We start from the raw sequence: 18,801 nt of genomic DNA on the forward strand, positions 1-18,801 counted from the left end.
AGTTTGCAGCAACACAGTTGGGCAGATAGGGTGGGGCCGCCCCAGTGGATAAAACACAATCACCAACCGCCCTTGGGCCGAGGATACTGAGCCTCATCTCCCTGTGGCCAGAACCAATAGATATTGGGAATTGAAGGAAAAGGAGACATTTAGTAAACCCACAGGGTAAGACTAATCCTGAAGGAACACAAATTTGCTGAGGAATAGCAATGGTGTCACTTTACCTGCCTGAAGACACAGGAAACTGAGCGATAAAATGAAACAATTCAGCTGGACAGCTGGAAATGAAATACAGGCTTGTGTCTCAAAGGAAAACTCCGTCTGTGAAAAAGCATTTTTGCAAACTTTAAACCAAGGCCTTTCAGAGCAAGTTGATAAGGACAAGTACAGCTCCTCCTGCGATTGATTACCAAGGGGGAGGCTGCCCTAAACATTACAGTCATATATTCTCCCCTCCCTTGTCCTGGCGAGTTAGCAACAGTTATAGTTAAAAATGTAACAAATGAATTTACTGTTCCATTTGAGATGCTAATAAGAGTTTTTTTATTGTGTTTAGTTCTAAAAAAATGTTTACAATTAGTTTGGATAGGAAACTAAACTTCATCTTATGTGAAACTCTGATTTAAATAAAATTCCAACCGCTCGGATTTAAGAGATAGGTTTGAAAGTAAGTAACCCATGTTTAGGTCAGTCTGTTCCAAAACAAAGATAAGACGAGTTTGGCAGCAATCCAATTTTAACTCCCCAGTACATTTGGGTGATAAAAAATGTTGAGAGTGAGTTTAAAACATTTTTTTTTTATTCTCCTCTTTTCTCACATTTTCTCCCAAATTTACACCCAACAATAATCAGTAACAAATATGTCAATCCCCATATCAATAACAACGATCCCATCCTCCCACCAAACCCCAAACATTAGCTCGCATGTTCACATAAACAAATGACAAAAAGGAATCAGGAATCACCCATAGTCGCCATTAACACACACAGCCCCCCTCCCCCTCCCCTCCCACCCACCCGCCCCAACTAATGTTCGATGTTATCCAGTTCTTGAAAGTGCATAATGAATAATGCTCATGAATTGTAGAACCCCTCCATCCTTCCCCTCAGTTCAAACTTAATCTTCTCAAGAGTCAAGAATTCCAACTGGTCCCCCCGCCACGCCAGGGCACAGGGTGGAGAGGCTGCTCTTCAACCCATCAGGATCCGTCTTCGGGCGATCAACGAGGCGAAGGCTACAACATCTGCCTCCGCACCCGTTTCCAACCCTGGCTGGTCGGACACCCGAATATGGTTGGAGTTCTATAAACATCTTCCATGACCAAAAGGGGGGGGGGGAAGTGTTGGAGGGCATTGTGTGATACTGGACTATGATATAAATTATAGGTGGCCCTGTAACTACATCTGTGCTCCCATATTACTTTTGAATAGTTCTGATGAAACAAAAGGTACTCATTGGCTTAGATGCCTGTTTAGAAGAGGCAATTTGTAGAAATAGATAGTGTATACACAATGCTGTTAACATCAGAAAAGACACAAAATGGCTGAACAAGCCTGTAAGCTGTCTCATGAGACCCAAGCGTGGGTATGTATAGAGAGTGTCCCAACAGCCGCTGATAACAGCTTCACAGAACAAGACTTGCAATGTATCCTTGATAAGCTCAAGGTCTAAGGCTGTAGACAGGGCACATTAGTTAGTTTTAAATGACTTCTGTATGAAGTTAGGGGCGGGTAAGACAACACCCACTTTAACCATATATGTGATAATTGGGTATGCCAGGAAAATTGATTTATTGCATGTAAAAAGTGTGACGTGAATATAGTTGATTGATTGTATGTAAATGAGAAAACAACTAATTCCGCCCCTTGAATCTGTATATTAACCCATGTGAGCTTTAGCTCAAGTGAGAGAAGGTGCTGTCACAGGCTGTGGAGTCTGAGACCTTCCCTCCCAGAATTCTGACATCATAAACTGCTTTTTTTTACTGATACTCAGGTCATCATGTGAATATTTTCACCCCTAACATTGTCATTCTTTTATTTAATTATGTGATATTCCCAATGAGAGAGTGACCTCGAGGAATTGAGCTGAGTTCTAACTGTACCATCAAGCAACATTGCATAATATTATGTATTAAAACCCCATTCCTGTTTGTTTCAGTCTGGTCAATGAACTTAAACTATGACGATGGAGCAATATAGGAAATGATAGAGGCAATGATTCAATAACAGTCCTGCTGATATTGTCTCTTTAAACATTTCAAGTTCTTTTTTAAATACATTTAGAGTTTCCAATTATTTTTTCCACCTCCCCAGCGCGCTGGCTTCATCCGTCACAGCTGGAGCTCCGAGTCAGCCCGCCATCGGCGGCGAGACTTTTCCCCCCTCCCCGCTCCCGCTGCCCGATCTCCCGTGTCTCGCGTTCAAGGAGCGAGCAGCCAGCTTCCGTCCTCCTCCACCTCCCTCGGCACCACCAGCAGCAGCTCACAGGGATCCTGGGCGATCTGGTCCTGCAGGAACTTCCTCAGTTCCTCCTCATTCCCGATTGGAACCGGGGCCTTTAGTTTGGAGTCCAGGTTGTAGTAGGCCCGTTGATTTGCCTGACTGCCACCCAGTGCTTGCGCTGGATGGGGAGCGAGACAAAGCCCAGCGTCATGTTGGAGGGAATGTTGAGGATGAAGCCATGGACCCGGCTCAGCACCGAGCTGCTGAGCGACTTGCGTTTATCCCACCAAATCGCAGCCAGACTTTGAGTTAGCAAGGCGGCCATGAGGACGTTGACATCATAGTTCCCGGTTCCTAACAAACTGCGATGTGGATTCACCAGAGAGTCGGGAGCCAGCCGGCCGCTCAGCCCGTCCAGCTGATGCTGGGTGAAGAGCGCCTGCTGCAGGAGGTTGTTGAGGGCGTGGAGGGCGCAGAGCTCCAGGCGCTGCCGCTCGTGGTACAGCGGAGGGGGGGGCTCCGACATCCCCACACCCGGGGGGGGCTCCGACATCCCCACACCCAGAGAGAGAGGGCAGGCCACTGGGTGAGTCACCGCCAACCCCGAGGATGCGGCATTCCCGCCCAGGCCCGGACACCGGACAGAGAGCCCTTTTTGCATCTTTTAACGACTTATTATTTTTGTTTTTCTTTCTTCACTCTAAAAACAAAAAATTTCTTCCAAAAAAAGTTTTTTTGAATATTCCTCAAAACGTCCCCCGGGGCCGGACTTCCGACTTCTTAAAAAAAACACACTCTAGGCGGGAGCCACCCGGTGTGGAACATCTCCACTACATTGCGCCCTGGCTTCGGGCCTGCCGCCTCATCCTCAGTTTGGCTCCGCCCCCTTTGCTCCAAATGCGTGCGTCCCGGGCCCGACACCTCAGCTCCGGCCGCCAGACACTCGCGTGGGGTTCCTCGCCGGTTCTGAAACCGGCCCGGCTGGACGCCCGGGACAGCCCCAAAGGCCGCCGAAAATCGGGGGGGGGGGAGCAAAAATCGCGGAAACCCACAAAAGCGGCGTAGACAGTGGCCACCGGCGGGAGCTCCTCGAGGACAGAGACTTGAACTCTTTCCACAGTCAGTCCCCTGGAACACACTCACTCGGGTGTGTGTGTCTCGGTGCTTTTCCAGTCACACTGATGGTTAAAATCTTTTGATGCCGACAGATCCGGCAAACATTTCTCCTTCTAGATTCAAAGGCCGATGATACTCAGATCCCAAGGAGTGACTCTGTAAGACCGAGACGTGACAATTGAGATTTCTGTCTGCAATTCCTCCTCTTGTAATATCTGTAAAAGGAGTTTACAAAAGTCAACACTCAGTACAGGATAGAAATTCAGATCAGAGAATTCTAGTTTCTATGGAACATTCCTTCCTCTCATTCCCCAATACCTCGTCTCCAATACCTATTCCCCATACCTAGTCTCCAGGGAGCGGACTCGGAGGGACGGAGTTTCGGAGCTGTGAGGACAAAAACCTTATCTCGGGGATTCGCAGCCGAGTATCCAGGGAGTGGACTCGGAGGGGCAGGGTATCGGAGCAGTGACTATAGGAAGGATGAGCTAGCTGACCACTGCACCCTGGTACAGGAGGCCATTCAAGTGGGGGGAGGAAGTGGTAGTTGTCGGGGATTCTATAATTAAGGGAACTGATAACATCCTTTGGAAGCAGGACCGAGAGTCCCACATGGTATGTTGCCTGCCCGGTGCCAGGGTGAGGGGCATCTCTAACCGGCTTGAAAGGATATTGGAGAGGGAGGGGGAGGATCCAGTTGTTGTGATCCACGTTGGGACAAACAACATCGGCAAGACTCGGAAAGAGGACCTGTTTGGGGAAAATCAGGAACGAGGAACAAAATTAAAGAACAGGTCCTCAAAGGATATAATCTCTGGATTATTACACGAGCCACGTGCAAATTTGACACAGGGATGAGAAAGTTACAGAAGTAAGCACGTGGCTAAAGGAGTGGTACGGGAAAGAGGGGTTCCATTTCACGGGGCACTGGCATCAGTATTGGGATAGGAAGAATCTGTACCGATCTGGGACCAGTGTCCTTGTGGGAAGGATAAATAGGGAGGTAAGAAGTACTTTAAACTAATAAATGGGGGGGGAGGGGAAGGCCTCAGGGGAACTCAATACAGTTCCAAAAACAAGTAGCAGGATGGTCTGGACTGGACAAATATACCGGTTATAAAGTTTACAGGAGGCACAGAGAATATGGCAGAGGGGGTGGAGTAGCCTTACTGATTGGAAATACTATCACCTCAATGGTGAGGATTGGATTTGTTAATTGTCACGTGTATCGAGATACAGTGAAAAGTATTGTTCTGTGTACAGTTCAGACAGATCATTCCATACATGAGAACAATACATAGGGCAAACATAAATACACAGGGCGCCTTCTCCTCCTCCAAAATAGCCCCGTAAACCACCAATACTACCCCTTCCCCAGTCCCCCTGTCGTCAGCACCTCCTCCAGCAATGTGGAAGCTGGCTCTACTGGGAAACTCTGTATCTCCTTTCTGGCAAACTCTCGAACCTGCATATATCTAAATATTTTCCCTTGCCCCAGCCCATACTTCGTTCCCAGCTCCTTCAATCCCGCAAAACGACCCCCAAGAAATAAATCTTTTAGTGTCCAAATTCCTTTCCAATCTCATCTCCGAAAATTTCCAATCCCACTTCCCTGGCTCAAATCTATGGTTATCCTCTCCTTTAAGGAGAAAGTCGACATAGCTTTATTACAGGAAACTCATCTGGATGATAAGGAACACTTTAAATTGAGGCGGGATTGGGTGGGGCAGGTTTTTTCATCTCCTTTTCATCAAGTAGCAGGGGTGTGGCAATCCTTATTAATAAAAATATCCCTCTTAAGGTTGAAACCTGCACCAAGGACAAAGGAGATAGATATGCGATCATTAGAGGTTCGGTGCATGGAGATGTTGCTTCAATAATGAATGTTTATGGACATTCCCCGAATTACTCCCCAGAGTTCTTTGTGGATTTTGCAGAGCTAGCTTCAACTAACTCTTGTGTGTTTGGCGACTTCAACTGCCACTTAAATCGTCTGGTAGATAAGCTCCCGGTTACCAGGAACACCCCCACCCCCCGACCCCCACCCCGCAAGCTAGGGCGTCGGCCTTTACTTGTGAGGAGGTGGGTTATGTGGATGTTTGGAGAACTTTGCACCAGAGGGGCGGAGATTTTACCTTCTTTCCAGCCCGAATCAATGTCATACTGGAATCAACAAAATTTTTATGTCAAGGACGATCCTACACCTGGTGTCCTCTTGCACCGTAGTGAACATCGATTGTGGACCATCCCGTTTCTCTGGAATTCTACTCGAGGGTTCACCCCCAGGCCGAGAATGTGGAGGTTTGCTGCCTCTCTGATAAGAGATACTTAATTTACTAAGCATTGTAAGAACGAGTTGGAGTTCTCCTTTGGGTTAACCCAACCCCTGGTATTCCCCCCCTCCAATTTATGGGAGACATGTAAAGTTTATGCTCGGATGCTGAAGAACCAGCAATGTCTGGGGGTTTGTTTCACGAAGGCCGAGCAGAATTATAAGGAGATCTCGAATAAGCTATTGCTGAAGGAGCTTCCTGAGACAAGAGTGGTTTTGGATTCCCTATTGATGCAGCAGGTCGAGAAAGGTTTGCGAGGCAGACGGTGTACGAGTTTGGGAATAAGCCGAGCAAATACATGACCTGTTTGACAAAGAAAAAGGCTGACATTGGAACAGTTCCATCTGTGCAGCTTGGGGGAGGGAAAAGGGTTGTGAGGACAGAGGAGATAAACAGGGATTCGGGGAATTCTATGCAGGATTATAAAGTCTGTGAAGTCTGGTGAAGGGTTGCTGGATATGGAGCATTTATTCTCTTCCCTGAAGCTTACGGAGGCCTCAGAAAGCCAGTGTGAGCCTCTTAATGCTCCCCTTTCTAGGGAAGAGGTCTCAAAGGCCATGAAGGAGCTCAGCTGGGTAAAGCACCAGGAGCGGATGGCTGTGGGTGTGAGTTTTATAGGGGGCTTGAGGATTTGTTGTTGGACCCATTGATGGCGAGAAGGCTGGAGGACATCCTTCCAACAATCGTGGTGGGGGGGTTCCAACAATCGTGTGGGGGGGGGGGGGGGGGGCGTGGCGGGTGGTAACCAGACTGGGTTTATAAGGGTTTTCCAGTAACAATGTTGGACGGTTGCTGAATGTGACTCAGGCTTTTCAGAAATACACAGTGGATGGGCTGGTGATCTCCTTCGATGCAGAGAAAGCTTTCGCTCAAGTCGAATTATCTGGTGCATACCGTTCGAGGCTTCGGAATCGGTGAGGATTATGTCGAGTGGATTAAATTGTTAGATTATAGGTAAAGTCGCCAAGGTCCCAGATGACCATAGGCTGCTTTCCCCATTGAGAGGTAGAGCTGACTGGTGGTGATTCAACCTGAGGATCAACATACCTCAGGCAAGACACAAGGTTGAGACAAGGTTGAATAACCTCAGCCAGGAATTGAACCCTCGCTCTGCATCACAAACCAGCTGTCCGAACAACTGAGGTTAACCGGTCCCTGTTATATTACAGGCTGGTCAGGGGCAGGGCTCATGGATGGTTTATAATTGTCGTATTTGAGCTTCAGAGAGAGTCTCGACAAATAAATGTGTCAAGCTGAGGGAGCAAAGGATGTCAATGTCTTTAAGAGAGAGAGAGAGACCTGGGCCAAGCTTTGCAGAGTCTGCACCCTCCCTGGATTCACTTCCTTTCCCTTCAGTTGCTGCAAGTGACCAATTGAAGGTGGGAATGAGAAAAGAAATGGAAAGGGGGAGAAAAGAAAGTGTTTTACTCACAGATGTTGGAGACATGAAGAAGTTTTCAGTCTGTGTGATGTTCAAGCTCCATTCACACAAAGCCCGCGCTGATTGCCTGGAGGACCAGAGTCCTTCCGGTCATCCAACCCTTCCCATTGGTCAACGCCTCAGCAGAAAGGTCAGTGGTGAGCTTTCCCTCGCACATGCGCAATCTCTCATCTCCCTCAGACATGCGCAATCTCTCATCTCCCTCAGACATGCGCAATCTCTCATCTCCCTCAGACATGCGCAATCTCTCATCTCCCTCAGGCATGCGCAATCTCTCATCTCCCTCAGACATGCGCAATCTCGCCTCTCCCTCAGACATGCGCAGTCCCGGGCCGGGGGGGAGAGAAAATCACCGAGAGGCTTCTCGCTCTGGCCGGAGCCGTCAGTCGGTTGCCTGGAAACCTTGTCTCGAGGAGGGGGGACAATGAATGGGGCGGTGGAAGGTTGTTGACCAATGGGAAGAGTTGGTGAACCGGAAGGACTCTCTTCCACCATCCAATCAGCTCCCCCGTTCGAACGTGGAAGCTGGACAATGAGGAAACCTGGGGCCTCGCACGGACTGAAAACTTCTTCATGTCTCCAACATCTGTGAGTAAAACACTTTTCCTCTCCTTTCCATTTATTTTCTCATTCCCACCTTCAATTGGTCACTTGCAGCAACTGAAGGGAAAGGAAGTGAATCCAGGGAGGGTGCAGACTCTGCAAAGCTTGGCCCAGGTCTCTCTCTCTCTCTCTCAAAGACATTGACATCCTTTGCTCCCTCAGCTTGACACATTTATTTGTCTGGCTAAAAGGATGGTCTCTTTCCGAATGTTCACAATTAAATGGCTGGTTTCTCCAGGCGATGGCTGACATTTAAGGGGACAGTAAATTAATACCAGAGACATGTCTCGTGCTGTTATATGGTACAGATTAGATATATTATTTATGGTTCTGTAATAAAGTACAATCCAGTAATCTCTTCCCTTGGAGGGTTATTAGTCTCTGGATTTCTCTTCCCAGGGACCAGTGGTGTGTGGGGGTCATTGAATATATTCACGGATGAGTTGGACTGATTTTTAATAAATTGTTTTGTTTTAAATCATTTTTAATCAATGAATGCAACAGAGTAACAGAAGAAAATCGTGGCAAATGGGCACAGAGCGGAACAAGAGATATTGCCAACATCAATCCAAGCAACACATTGCAGAATTAATTTGGAACAGGATATTTGAGGGACCAGAGCCTCGAGATGAAATGCCAGATCAATTGAAGAACCAGTTAACAGGTTAAAGTAGTGAGTGGGGAAAGAGGGTAAGGGTATATAACAGTTCAGTTTGTAAACCCAAAAATATCACAAACGGGACGGGCTAACAGCATAATGAAATTAAAATGAATTACACAACACAGATGACATAGAACTCCTGTAGTGCTGAAGGGTATTCGCCCCTTCACATCTGCACTGAGCCTCAGAAAGAGCATTTCACACAGGCCCACTCCCCATCCAATCTTCGTAAGCCTGTCCATTGATCATGGTCAACCCACCTAACCTACACATCTTGGACACTAAGGGGCAAAATAGTGTGACCAATCCACTTTCGCTGCACTTCTTTGGATAGTGGGAGGAAACCGGAGCACCCGGAGAAAACACTCAAAGCCACAAGATGAATACACAAACTCCACACAGACAGCCACCCAAGGCTGGAATTGAACCTGGGTCCCTGACGCTGAGGTAGTAGTACTAACCACTGTGCCCTAAGTTAAATTGAATTCACTCATGGAAAGTCCAGGAGGAGCAAGTCAGTGAATTTGGAGCCTATCTATTTGAGATAGGAGTCCCATACTTTACCCAATGCATCAGACTCCGAATGAATTACAGACATAAAAATTGCATGGAGATGCTTTCCATAATCAACCTATGCCAGTTTTGGATAGAGGGAGAACTGACTGGTCTGCTTCTGTATTGAGCCAGATGAATGTGGGCTCCATCCTAACCCAATCCCTTATGAACCTAAGACGAGAGGCCAATTGATGAAGCCTGATTTTTCAGGAGACCATACCCTCCCTTAGCTCCTGGTGATTGGAGCTTAACAAACTTGAGGCAAGGTTTATTTGTGTTCCAGGTAGAGTCATAGATGTTTACAGCTTGGAAACAGGCCCTTCGGCCCAGCTTGTCCATGCCGCCCAGCTTCTATCACTAAGCTAGTCCCACTTGCCAGCATTTGGCCCATTTCCCTCTATACCCACCCTGCCCATGTAACTTCTAACTGCTTGTTAAAGGACAAAATTGTACCCGCCTCTACCACTGCCTCCGGCAGCCATTCCAGATGCTCACCACCCTCTACCAGCCTCCCCGAACAGGCGCCGGAATGTGGCGACTAGGGGCTTTTCACAGTAACTTCATTTGAAGCCTACTTGTGACAATAAGCAATTTTCTTTTCATTTCATTTCTATGTAAAGAAACTTCTCCTCTGGTCTTTTTGTATCTCTCTTCTCTCACCTTAAACCTATGCCCTCTAGTTCTAGACTCCTCTACCTGAGGGAAAAGATGTTGACTATATACCTTTTCTATGTTCCTCATTATTTTGTAGACTTCTATAAGGTCACACCTAAGCCTCCTACGCTCCAGGGAAAAAAAGTCCCAGCCTATCCATCTGCGGTCTTACCAATGTCTTGTCCAACTTCACTAAGACATCCCAACTCCTGTGTTCAATATTCTAACCAATAAAACTGAGCATACTGAATGCCTTCTTCACCACCCTGTCCACCTGCGACTCCACCTACAAGGAGCTGTGAACCTGTACTCCTAGATCTCTTTGTTCTGTAACTGTCCCCAACTCCCTACCATTAACTGAGTAGGTCCTGCCCTGATTTGATTAATTCCCCTAACAACTCTGGTTGACAGCAGTATAGGCAGCATCTGCAGAGGGTACAACATTCTGGGCAACACATTCACTTTAATGAAGGCAATCCTCGCCATGAAATCGGAAGAGCCGACCACCGGGCAAGGTCCCACCTAATAGTCACCATCAGCTGTGAAAAGTTGGCCCCATACAGCTGCCTGAAAGAGGGGCCATTGACATTCACCGGTTTTTAAATGGCATGGTGGGGGTGGGGGGGCATCTGAAGGGGAAGTTAGCAAGAGGAGGGGGCTTACACCTCAACCCCTCCCCACCGGCATGGCCTTGGACTCAGTAAAATTGATCTCGTAACCGGAGAAGGCACTAAATCTACCCACTACTCCAATAATGACCAGGACTGAAACACTGGGGATCGACATCATCAGCAGCCCGTCATCTGCACACAGAGTGATCGTGTGCTGCCTCACGCCACCCCCCAGTCCCGATATCAGAGGATCTGATCTGATATCCTCCAGCAAGGGCTCAATGGCCAATGCAAACAGCAAGGGGGACAGAGGGCAGTCCAGTCTTGTCCCTCTCTGAAGCTCAAGGTTTGATGCCCTTAAACCATTGGTGAGCACCGCCGCTGCCGGTTTGTGATGTATCAATTGAATCCACTCAATATAAACCTCACCCAACCCGAAGCCTCGCAGCGGATACACCAGATAATTCCACTCAACTCGAGCAAAAGCTTTCTCTGCATCGAAGGAGATCAGCAGCCCATCCAGTGCATATTTCTGAAAAGCCTGAATCACATTCAGCAACCTTCCAACATTGTTACTGGAAAACCTTCTCCGTATAAACCCAGTCTGGTCCTCCCGCACGATTGTCAGAAGGATGTCCGCCAGCCTTATCGCCAAAACATAAGATCGCAGTTTCAAGTCAACATTCAAAAGAGAGATTGGGCGATAAGAGGCCCATTCCTTGGGTCCTTGCCCACCTTCAGGATCAAAGCGATATTAACCTCACCAAGAGTCGGTGGCAGCATCCCTGAGTCAAAAGAGTGACAATACATATCTATCAACGGGTCCAACAACAAATCCTCAAACCCCCGATAAAACTCACCCACAGCCATCCGGTCCCGGGCTTTACCCGGCTGCAGCTCCTTCATGGCCTTTAATACTCTTCCCTCGAAAGGGGAGCGTTAAGAGCCTCACAATGGCTTTCTGAGGCCTCCAGAAGCTTCAGGGAAGAGAAAACATGTTCCACACTCACCAACACATCAGAATATTGCTCAGACTTGTATAATCCTGCATTGAATTCCTGAAATACAAGTTTGTCTTCATGACCCTTTTCCCTCTCCGAAGCCGAACAGAGGGAATTGCTCTAAAGTCGACCTTTTCTTTGTCAAACAGGCTAAGTATTTGCTCAGCTTATTCCCCAAACTCGTACAACTTCTGCCTCGCAAACGTCCAACTTTTCTGTTGGGACAATAGGGAGCCCAAAGCTGCTCCGCCGTGTTAACCCAAAGCGCTCTTGCCGTGTTAACCCAAAGCACTCTTGCCGTGTTAACCCAAAGCACTCTTGCCGTGTTATCCTCCTTCAACAGTAGCCGACTCGGGCCCTCCATATGATTCTCCTCCACCTTCACCAAACAAACCTCCAGATGCCACTGGTTCTCCAACATCCTGCACCTTTTATTAGCAGTGTAAGACATGATCAGCCCCGAGCATAAACTTTACACGTCTCCCACAAAATGGAGGGGGAAATACCAGGAGTCGAGTTAACCGAAAGGAAGAACTCAAACTATTCCGTAAAGTGTGCCGTAAATGAAGTGTCTCTTATCAGGGAGGCATCAAACTTCCACGTTCTCGACCTGGGGGTGAGCCCTCGAGCAGAAACTCCAGACAAACGGGGGAAGGTCTGTGATTACGATGCTCCCTGTGGTGCAAGTGGACATCAGGTGTAGGATCGTACAAATTGCTGATTCGAGTATGACAATGATGTGGGGCTGGAAAGAAGGTAAAATCTCTGCTCCTCGGGTACAAAGTTCTCTCAACATCCACATAACCCACCTCCTCACAAGCCGAGGCCAACACCCTAGCTTGCAGCGTGAGTGGGGGGGGGGGGGTTCCTGGTAACCGGGAGCTTATCTACCAGAGAATTTAAGTGGCAGTTGAAGTCACCAACCACAAAGAGTTAGTCGAAGCTAACTGTACAAAATTCACAAAAACCTTCGTAATGAACTCCGGGAGTAATCGGGGATCCATAAAGATTCATTATTGAAACAACATCTCCATTCACCAAACCTCTAATGATCACATATCTCCCTCCTTTGTCCTTGGTGCAGGTTTCAAACTTAAAAGGGATATTTTTATTCATAAGGATTGCCACACCCCTCCTATTTGAGGAAAAGGAGGTGAAAAAACCTGCCCCATCCAATCCTGCCTCAATTTAAAGTATTCCTCATCATCCAGATGGGCTTCCAGTAATAAAGCTATGTCGACTTTCTCCTTATGAAAGGAGAGGATCTTTTTCCTTCTAATAGGGTGATGGATGCCCCGTACATTCCCTGAGAAAATTTGCAGATTAACTGCTGCCATTAGTTAGGCGACAGAGAGACAGGAACAGATTTTCACACCACAATCGGGCGTGCGCCATTACCCCCTCCTCCAACTCTCTTTACACCACAGGCACCAACGTTTCCCCAAACTGCTCCTTTCACGGATAAAAGCCCCGTCTGTACCAGAGTAGGATAAAGTCAACAACACATAAACCCTCCCATAATAACAAAAATACAAAAGAATCACCAACACAATAGATCCAAGGGGACATTCCTCAATAAGACTGAGGACCCGGAGGATTAACCCCACGGCCAGACTGTCGTTACCCTCAGGATACCTTCTCCAAAATGAGAAGAAAAGAAGGGCCAACAAGGGAATGGGGAATGAATGCCCCTCCCGCATTTTAGACTCACCCGTGAAGACCGACATCCACTACCACCCACCCTTCGGCAATGGCACCACTCGGTTCTGCCATGATTAACGCTCGGATAATAGAAGACAACGGATAATAAGCACACGGCACATCTGCCATAACTGAGATAAGATAATCCGAGTCCCTGGAACACTCGAGGAGAAGAAGAAGACATTCAATTGGCGCTCACAGAATAACAACTCCCTTCAACAGGATAAAAGATAACAATTTCAGACAACAACACCAAGATAGGGAAAGAGTTTAGATTAGAGCCTGAGTTAGTCTGAGCTGCAAATCATCGCTCCAATCGTAGCCCTTCGAGGATTTAGCGAAAACCAAGGCAGTAGTCAGATTATTGAAAGACTTGACGGAGTTGTCAATATAATTTTCAGGGTCACAGGATGACGCAACATAATTTACTGTAAGGTGAGGTGGGAGCCAGGTCTCACCTCACCTTGCCCGTCTCCAGGACCCTCTGGTGATCTTTCAAGTTGTGGAAGGGAATGATCTCAGGCCTGGGATGAAAACTATCCCTTGGCCTCAAAGACAGGATCCGATGCCCTTTCTAATTTCTAATTCTAATACCCAGGCTTCAGATCCAGCTTGAGAAAACGTGGCAGCCGGTCCTCGAAGAACCTAACGCGAGCCTTCCCCTCCACACCTTCTGGCAGGCCGACGACTCAGATGTTCTTTCTCTGACCTTCGGTTCTCCAAGTTCTCCAGGAGTCCACCACACCACTCGGCCAGTTTTCCAAGGATTAAATTTGTGCCTCCGCCGAGGACGCATCTTGCTCAACGTTCAGGATTCTCTCCTCCGGATCATCGAGCCTCTTAATGGTGTTTTACAGCTCGACCTCATGAGCTCACAGATATTGAGTCAGCACACTCTGGTCAATAACACTGAGAATGTCGCTGACATAGATCGGCCAATGATCCCACAGAATAGACGAGCAGGCTCAATGGGCCAAATGGCCAACTGCAGCTCGTATTTGTTATGATCTCTGTGCCTAGGACAGGAAGCAGTGAGCATGCGTCTGTCAATCAACCTGAATCAGCACCTTCAGGAGAATTGGGAGGGTGAATATTAGATACAGCAGTGAGAATGGAGGGAGAGTGTGTGGGATGGAGATTTGCAGCTTTTGGGGAATGAGCGAGGAAAGAATGTTCTCTAGGAACGAGAATTGTCTGTTCTGAATTTCTGTCCTTTACTGACAGTGATGTCTTTTGTAAATTGTTTTTACAGGATATTAGAAGAGGAGGAATTACAGACTGAAATCTCAAACTTCACGTCTCAATCTGACTGAGTCTCTCAATTCCTTGGAACTGAATATCACCCGACTTCGTATCTAGAAGGAGAAATGTTTGTCTTTTCTGTCAGCTTCAAAAGATTTTAACCATCAGTGTGACTGGAAAAGCACCGAGACACACACACCCGAGTGAGAGTGTTCCAGAGCACTGACTGCGGAAAGAGCTTTAACCTGTTACACAGCCTGAAAAAACATCACACCATTCACAGTGGGGAGAGACTGGACACGTGTTCTGTGTGTAGATGAGGCTTAAACTGATTGTCCAACATGGAGAGACACGAGGACACCCAAAACATAGGGAAACCGTGGAAATGTGGGGACTGTGGGAAGGGATTCAGGGTCCCATCTCAGCTGGAAGTTCATCGACGCAGCCACACTGGGGAGAGGCCGTTCACCTGCTCTGTGTGTAGGAAGGGATTCACTGAGTTATCCACCCTGCGGAAACACCAGCGAGTTCACACTGGGGAGAGGCCGTTCACCTGCTCTCAATGTGGGAAGGGATTCATTCGGTTATCCAACCTGCAGAGACACCAGCGAGTTCACACTGGGGAGAGGCCATTCACCTGCTCTCAGTGTGAGAAGGGATTCACTCACTTAACCAGCCTGCAGACACACCAGCGAGTTCACACTGGGGAGAGGCCATTCATCTGCTCTGTGTGTGAGAAGGGATTCACTCACTTATCCAGCATGCAGACACACCAGCGAGTTCACACTGGGGAGAGGCCATTCACCTGCTCTGTGTGTGAGAAGGGATTCACTCACTTATCCAGCCTGCAGACACACCAGCGAGTTCACACTGGGGAGAGGCCGTTCACCTGCTCTCAGTGTGAGAAGGGATTCACTACTTCAACGAGCCTGCGGAAACACCAGCGAGTTCACACTGGGGAGAGGCCGTTCACCTGCTCTCAGTGTGAGAAGGGATTCACTCAGTTATCCAACCTGCAGACACACCAGCGAGTTCACACTGGGGAGAGGCCGTTCACCTGCTCTCAGTGTGAGAAGGGATTCACTCAATCATCCGTCCTGCGGAAACACCAGCGAGTTCACACTGGGGAGAGGCCGTTCACCTGCTCTCAGTGTGAGAAGGGATTCACTACTTCATCGAGCCTGCTGGCACACCAGCGAGTTCACACTGGGGAGAGGCCATTCACCTGTTCTCAGTGTGAGAAGGGATTCACTCAATCATCCGTCCTGCGGAAACACCAGCGAGTTCACACCGGGGAGAGGCCGTTCACCTGCTCTCAGTGTGATAAGGGATTCACTCAGTCATCCCACCTGCAGAGACACCAGCGAGTTCACACCGGGGAGAAGCCATTAACCTGCTTTTAGTGCGAGAAGTGTGAGCAAGCAGGTGACTTTTGAGGCGGAGTATTGTGGCGGATAAAGGGGGCCGATCTGTGATGGTGAGTGGTAGGCTGCAGGGGGCCCGGGTGGTGCTGGTGAATGTATATGCCCCGAATTGGGACGATAGAGGGTCCATGAAGTGCATGCTGAGCCGGCTCCCGGATCTGGAGGCGGGGAGGTGGGGGGGGACTTTAATCCGGTACTGGACCCGGCACTGGATCGATCCAGGTCAAGGTCGGGCAAGAGGCCAGCTGCAGCCAAGGTTCTGAGGGGGTTTATGGATCAGATGGGGGCAGTGGACCCGTGGAGGTTTGCCAGGCCAGCGGCTAGAGAGTTCTCCTTTTCCCATGTGCACAAGGCCTATTCACGGATAGACTTCTTCGTGGTGAGTAGGGAGTTGATCCCAAGAGTGGAGGGGATGGAGTACTCGGCAATAGCGATTTTGGACTATGCCCGGCACTGGGTGGAGCTGGAGTTGGGGGAGGAGAGGGGCCAGCGCCCGCTGTGGCGCATGAATGTGCCACTGCTGGCAGATGAGGTCTGTGGGCGGGGCCGAGGGTGCATTCAAAGGTACATGCAGGCCAATAATAATGGGGAGGTATTGGTGAGTGTGGTCTTGGAGGCGGTGGTCAGGGGAGAGCTAATCTCAATCAGGGCTCACAGGGATAAGAGGGAGAGATTGGTGGGGGAGTTACTGAGGGTGGATAGGAGATACGCGGAATCCCCTGAAGAGGGGCTGCTGAAGGAGCGCCGGAGCCTCCAAACTGAGTTTGATTTGCTGACTATGGGGAAAGCTGAAGCCCAGTGGAGGAGGGTACAGGGTGCAGCGTACGAGTATGGGGAGAAGGCCAGTCGGATGCTGGCGCATCAGCTACGTAGGAAGGAGGCGGCAAGGGAGATTGGAGGAATCAGGGACAGAGGGGGGAACACGGTGAGGAGTCCGGCCAAAATTAATGAGGTCTTTAGAGATTTCTACGGGAACCTGTACAAGTCAGATCCCCCAGCGGGGGGGGGGGGGGGGGGAATGGGGCGGTTCCTGGACCAATTGAAGTTTCCAATGGTGGAGGAGGGGCAGGTAGAAGGTTTGGGGGCCCCGATCGGGATGGAGGAGCTGGTTAAGGGGTTGGGGAGTATGCAGGCGGGCAAGGTCCCGGGGCAGATGGGTTCCCGGTTGAGTTCTACAGGAAGTTTGTGGAACTGCTGGGCCCGTTGCTGGTGAGAACCTTCATCGAGGCGAAGGAAGAAGGGATTCTTCCCCCGACGATGTCGCGGGCTCTGATCTCGCTTATCCTCAAGCAGGACAAGGACCCGCTGCAGTGTGGCTCGTATAGGCTGATTTCGCTCCTCGATGTGGATGCCAAGTTGTTGGCGAAGGTCCTGGCGACTAGGATTGAGGATTGTGTCCCGGGAGTGATACACGAGGACCAGACGGGGTTTGTGAAGGGCAGGCAATTGAATGCAAATGTGCGGAGGCTCCTGAATGTGATCATGATTACCTCGGAGGATGGGGGAGGCGGAAGTGGTGGCGGCAATGGAAGTGGAGAAGGCCTTTGATCGGGTGGAGTGGGAGTACCCGTGAGAAGTGCTGGGCAGGTTTGGGTTCGGTGAGGGGTTGATAGGGTGGGTCAAATTGTTGTACCAGGTCCCGGTGACGAGCGTATCGACAAATCGGCTGAGGTCAGAGTACTTTAGACTGTACTGCGGGACAAGACCGGGGTGCCCCCCTGTCCCCCCTGATGTTTGTCCTGGCAAATGAGCCGCTGGCCATGGTGCTGAGGGAGTCTATAAACTGGAGGGGGTTGGTCCGGGGAGGGGAGGAGCATCGGATCTCATTATATGCAGATGACCTGCTTTTGTATATCGCAGATCCAGTGGAGGGGATTGCAGAGGTCATGTAGACCCTTAGGGAGTTTGGAGACTTCTCAGGATACAAGCTCAACGTTGGGAAGAACAAGCTCTTTGTGGTGCATGCGAGGGGCCAGGAGAAGAGGTTGGAGGAGCTGCCGCTCAAGAGGGTGGAGAGGAGTTTCCAGTATTTGGGTATCCAGGTGGCCAAGAGTTGGGGGTCCTGCATAAGCTCAACTTGGTGTGGTTGGTGGTCCAGATGGAGGAGGACTTTAAGAGATGGGACGTGTTGCCACTCTCCCTGGCGGGCAGGGTGCAGTTCATTAAGATGACGGCCCTCCCTAGGTTCTTGTTCGTGTTCCAGTGCCTATTCTCATCCCTAAGGCCTTTTTCAAGCGAGTGAGCAAGAGCATTATGAGGTATGTGTGGGCAAGTAAGACACCGAGGGTTAAGAGACTGTTCTTGGAGCCCAGTCGGGAGGGGGGTGGGCTGGCACTGCCGAATCTGTGTAGTTACTACTGGGCAGCTAATGTGGCAATGATTCGGTAATGGAAGGGGAGGGGCGGAGTGGAAAAGACTAGAGGCGGCGTCATGTGTAGGTACTAGCCTGGAGGCACTGGCGATGGCACCGTTGCCGCTACCGCCGACGCGGTACACCACGAGCCCGGTGGTGGCGGCGACATTGAGGATCTGGGGGCAGTGGAGATGGTACAGGGGGGAGGTGGGGGCCTCAATCTGGTTCCCGATACGGAACAACCATAGGTTTGCACCGGGCAGGATGGATGGCAGATTCCTAAGTTGGCATCGGGCGGGAATCAAAAGGATGGGGGACCTATTCATTGATGGGACTTTTGCCAGTCTGAGGACGCTGGAAGAGAAATTTGGGTTACCCCTGGGAAATGCCTTCAGGTATGTGCAGGTTGGGGTCTGTGAGGAGGCAGGTAGGGGCATTCCCGCTGCTGCCTGCCCGGAGGATACACGACAGGGTGATTTTGGGCGTGTGGGTCAGAGAGGGTAAGGTCTGGGCAATATACCAGGAGCTGCAGGAGGCGGAGGGAGCCTCGGTGGAGGGGCTGAAGGGCAAGTGGGAGGAGGAGCATGGCGAGGAGCTCGATGAGGGCCTGTGGGCTGACGCCCTGGGCAGGGTTAATTCCTCCTTGTCTTGCGCCAGACTC

At 49.6% G+C, this 18,801-nt stretch overlaps 1 protein-coding gene and 1 pseudogene across 1 annotated transcript; one reads left to right on the forward strand and one right to left on the reverse strand.

Annotated features, from left to right (window-relative positions):
• Window positions 1-1,022: 1,022 nt before the first annotated feature.
• On the reverse strand, window positions 1,023-7,488 carry LOC140419960 (josephin-2 pseudogene; annotated as a pseudogene).
• A 164-nt stretch (window positions 7,489-7,652) lies between these two features.
• LOC140419959 (uncharacterized) lies at window positions 7,653-16,773 on the forward strand. The gene is made up of 2 exons (XM_072504003.1): window positions 7,653-7,923; window positions 14,374-16,773. Exon 2 carries the CDS (start codon window positions 14,705-14,707, stop codon window positions 15,764-15,766), a length of 1,062 nt encoding a protein of 353 aa, XP_072360104.1. The 5' UTR covers window positions 7,653-7,923; window positions 14,374-14,704; the 3' UTR covers window positions 15,767-16,773.
• The last annotated feature ends 2,028 nt before the right edge of the window (window positions 16,774-18,801 follow it).

The sequence above is a fragment of the Scyliorhinus torazame genome, chromosome 5 (assembly GCF_047496885.1).
Source record: "Scyliorhinus torazame isolate Kashiwa2021f chromosome 5, sScyTor2.1, whole genome shotgun sequence".
NCBI classification, from domain to species: Eukaryota; Metazoa; Chordata; class Chondrichthyes; order Carcharhiniformes; family Scyliorhinidae; genus Scyliorhinus; species Scyliorhinus torazame.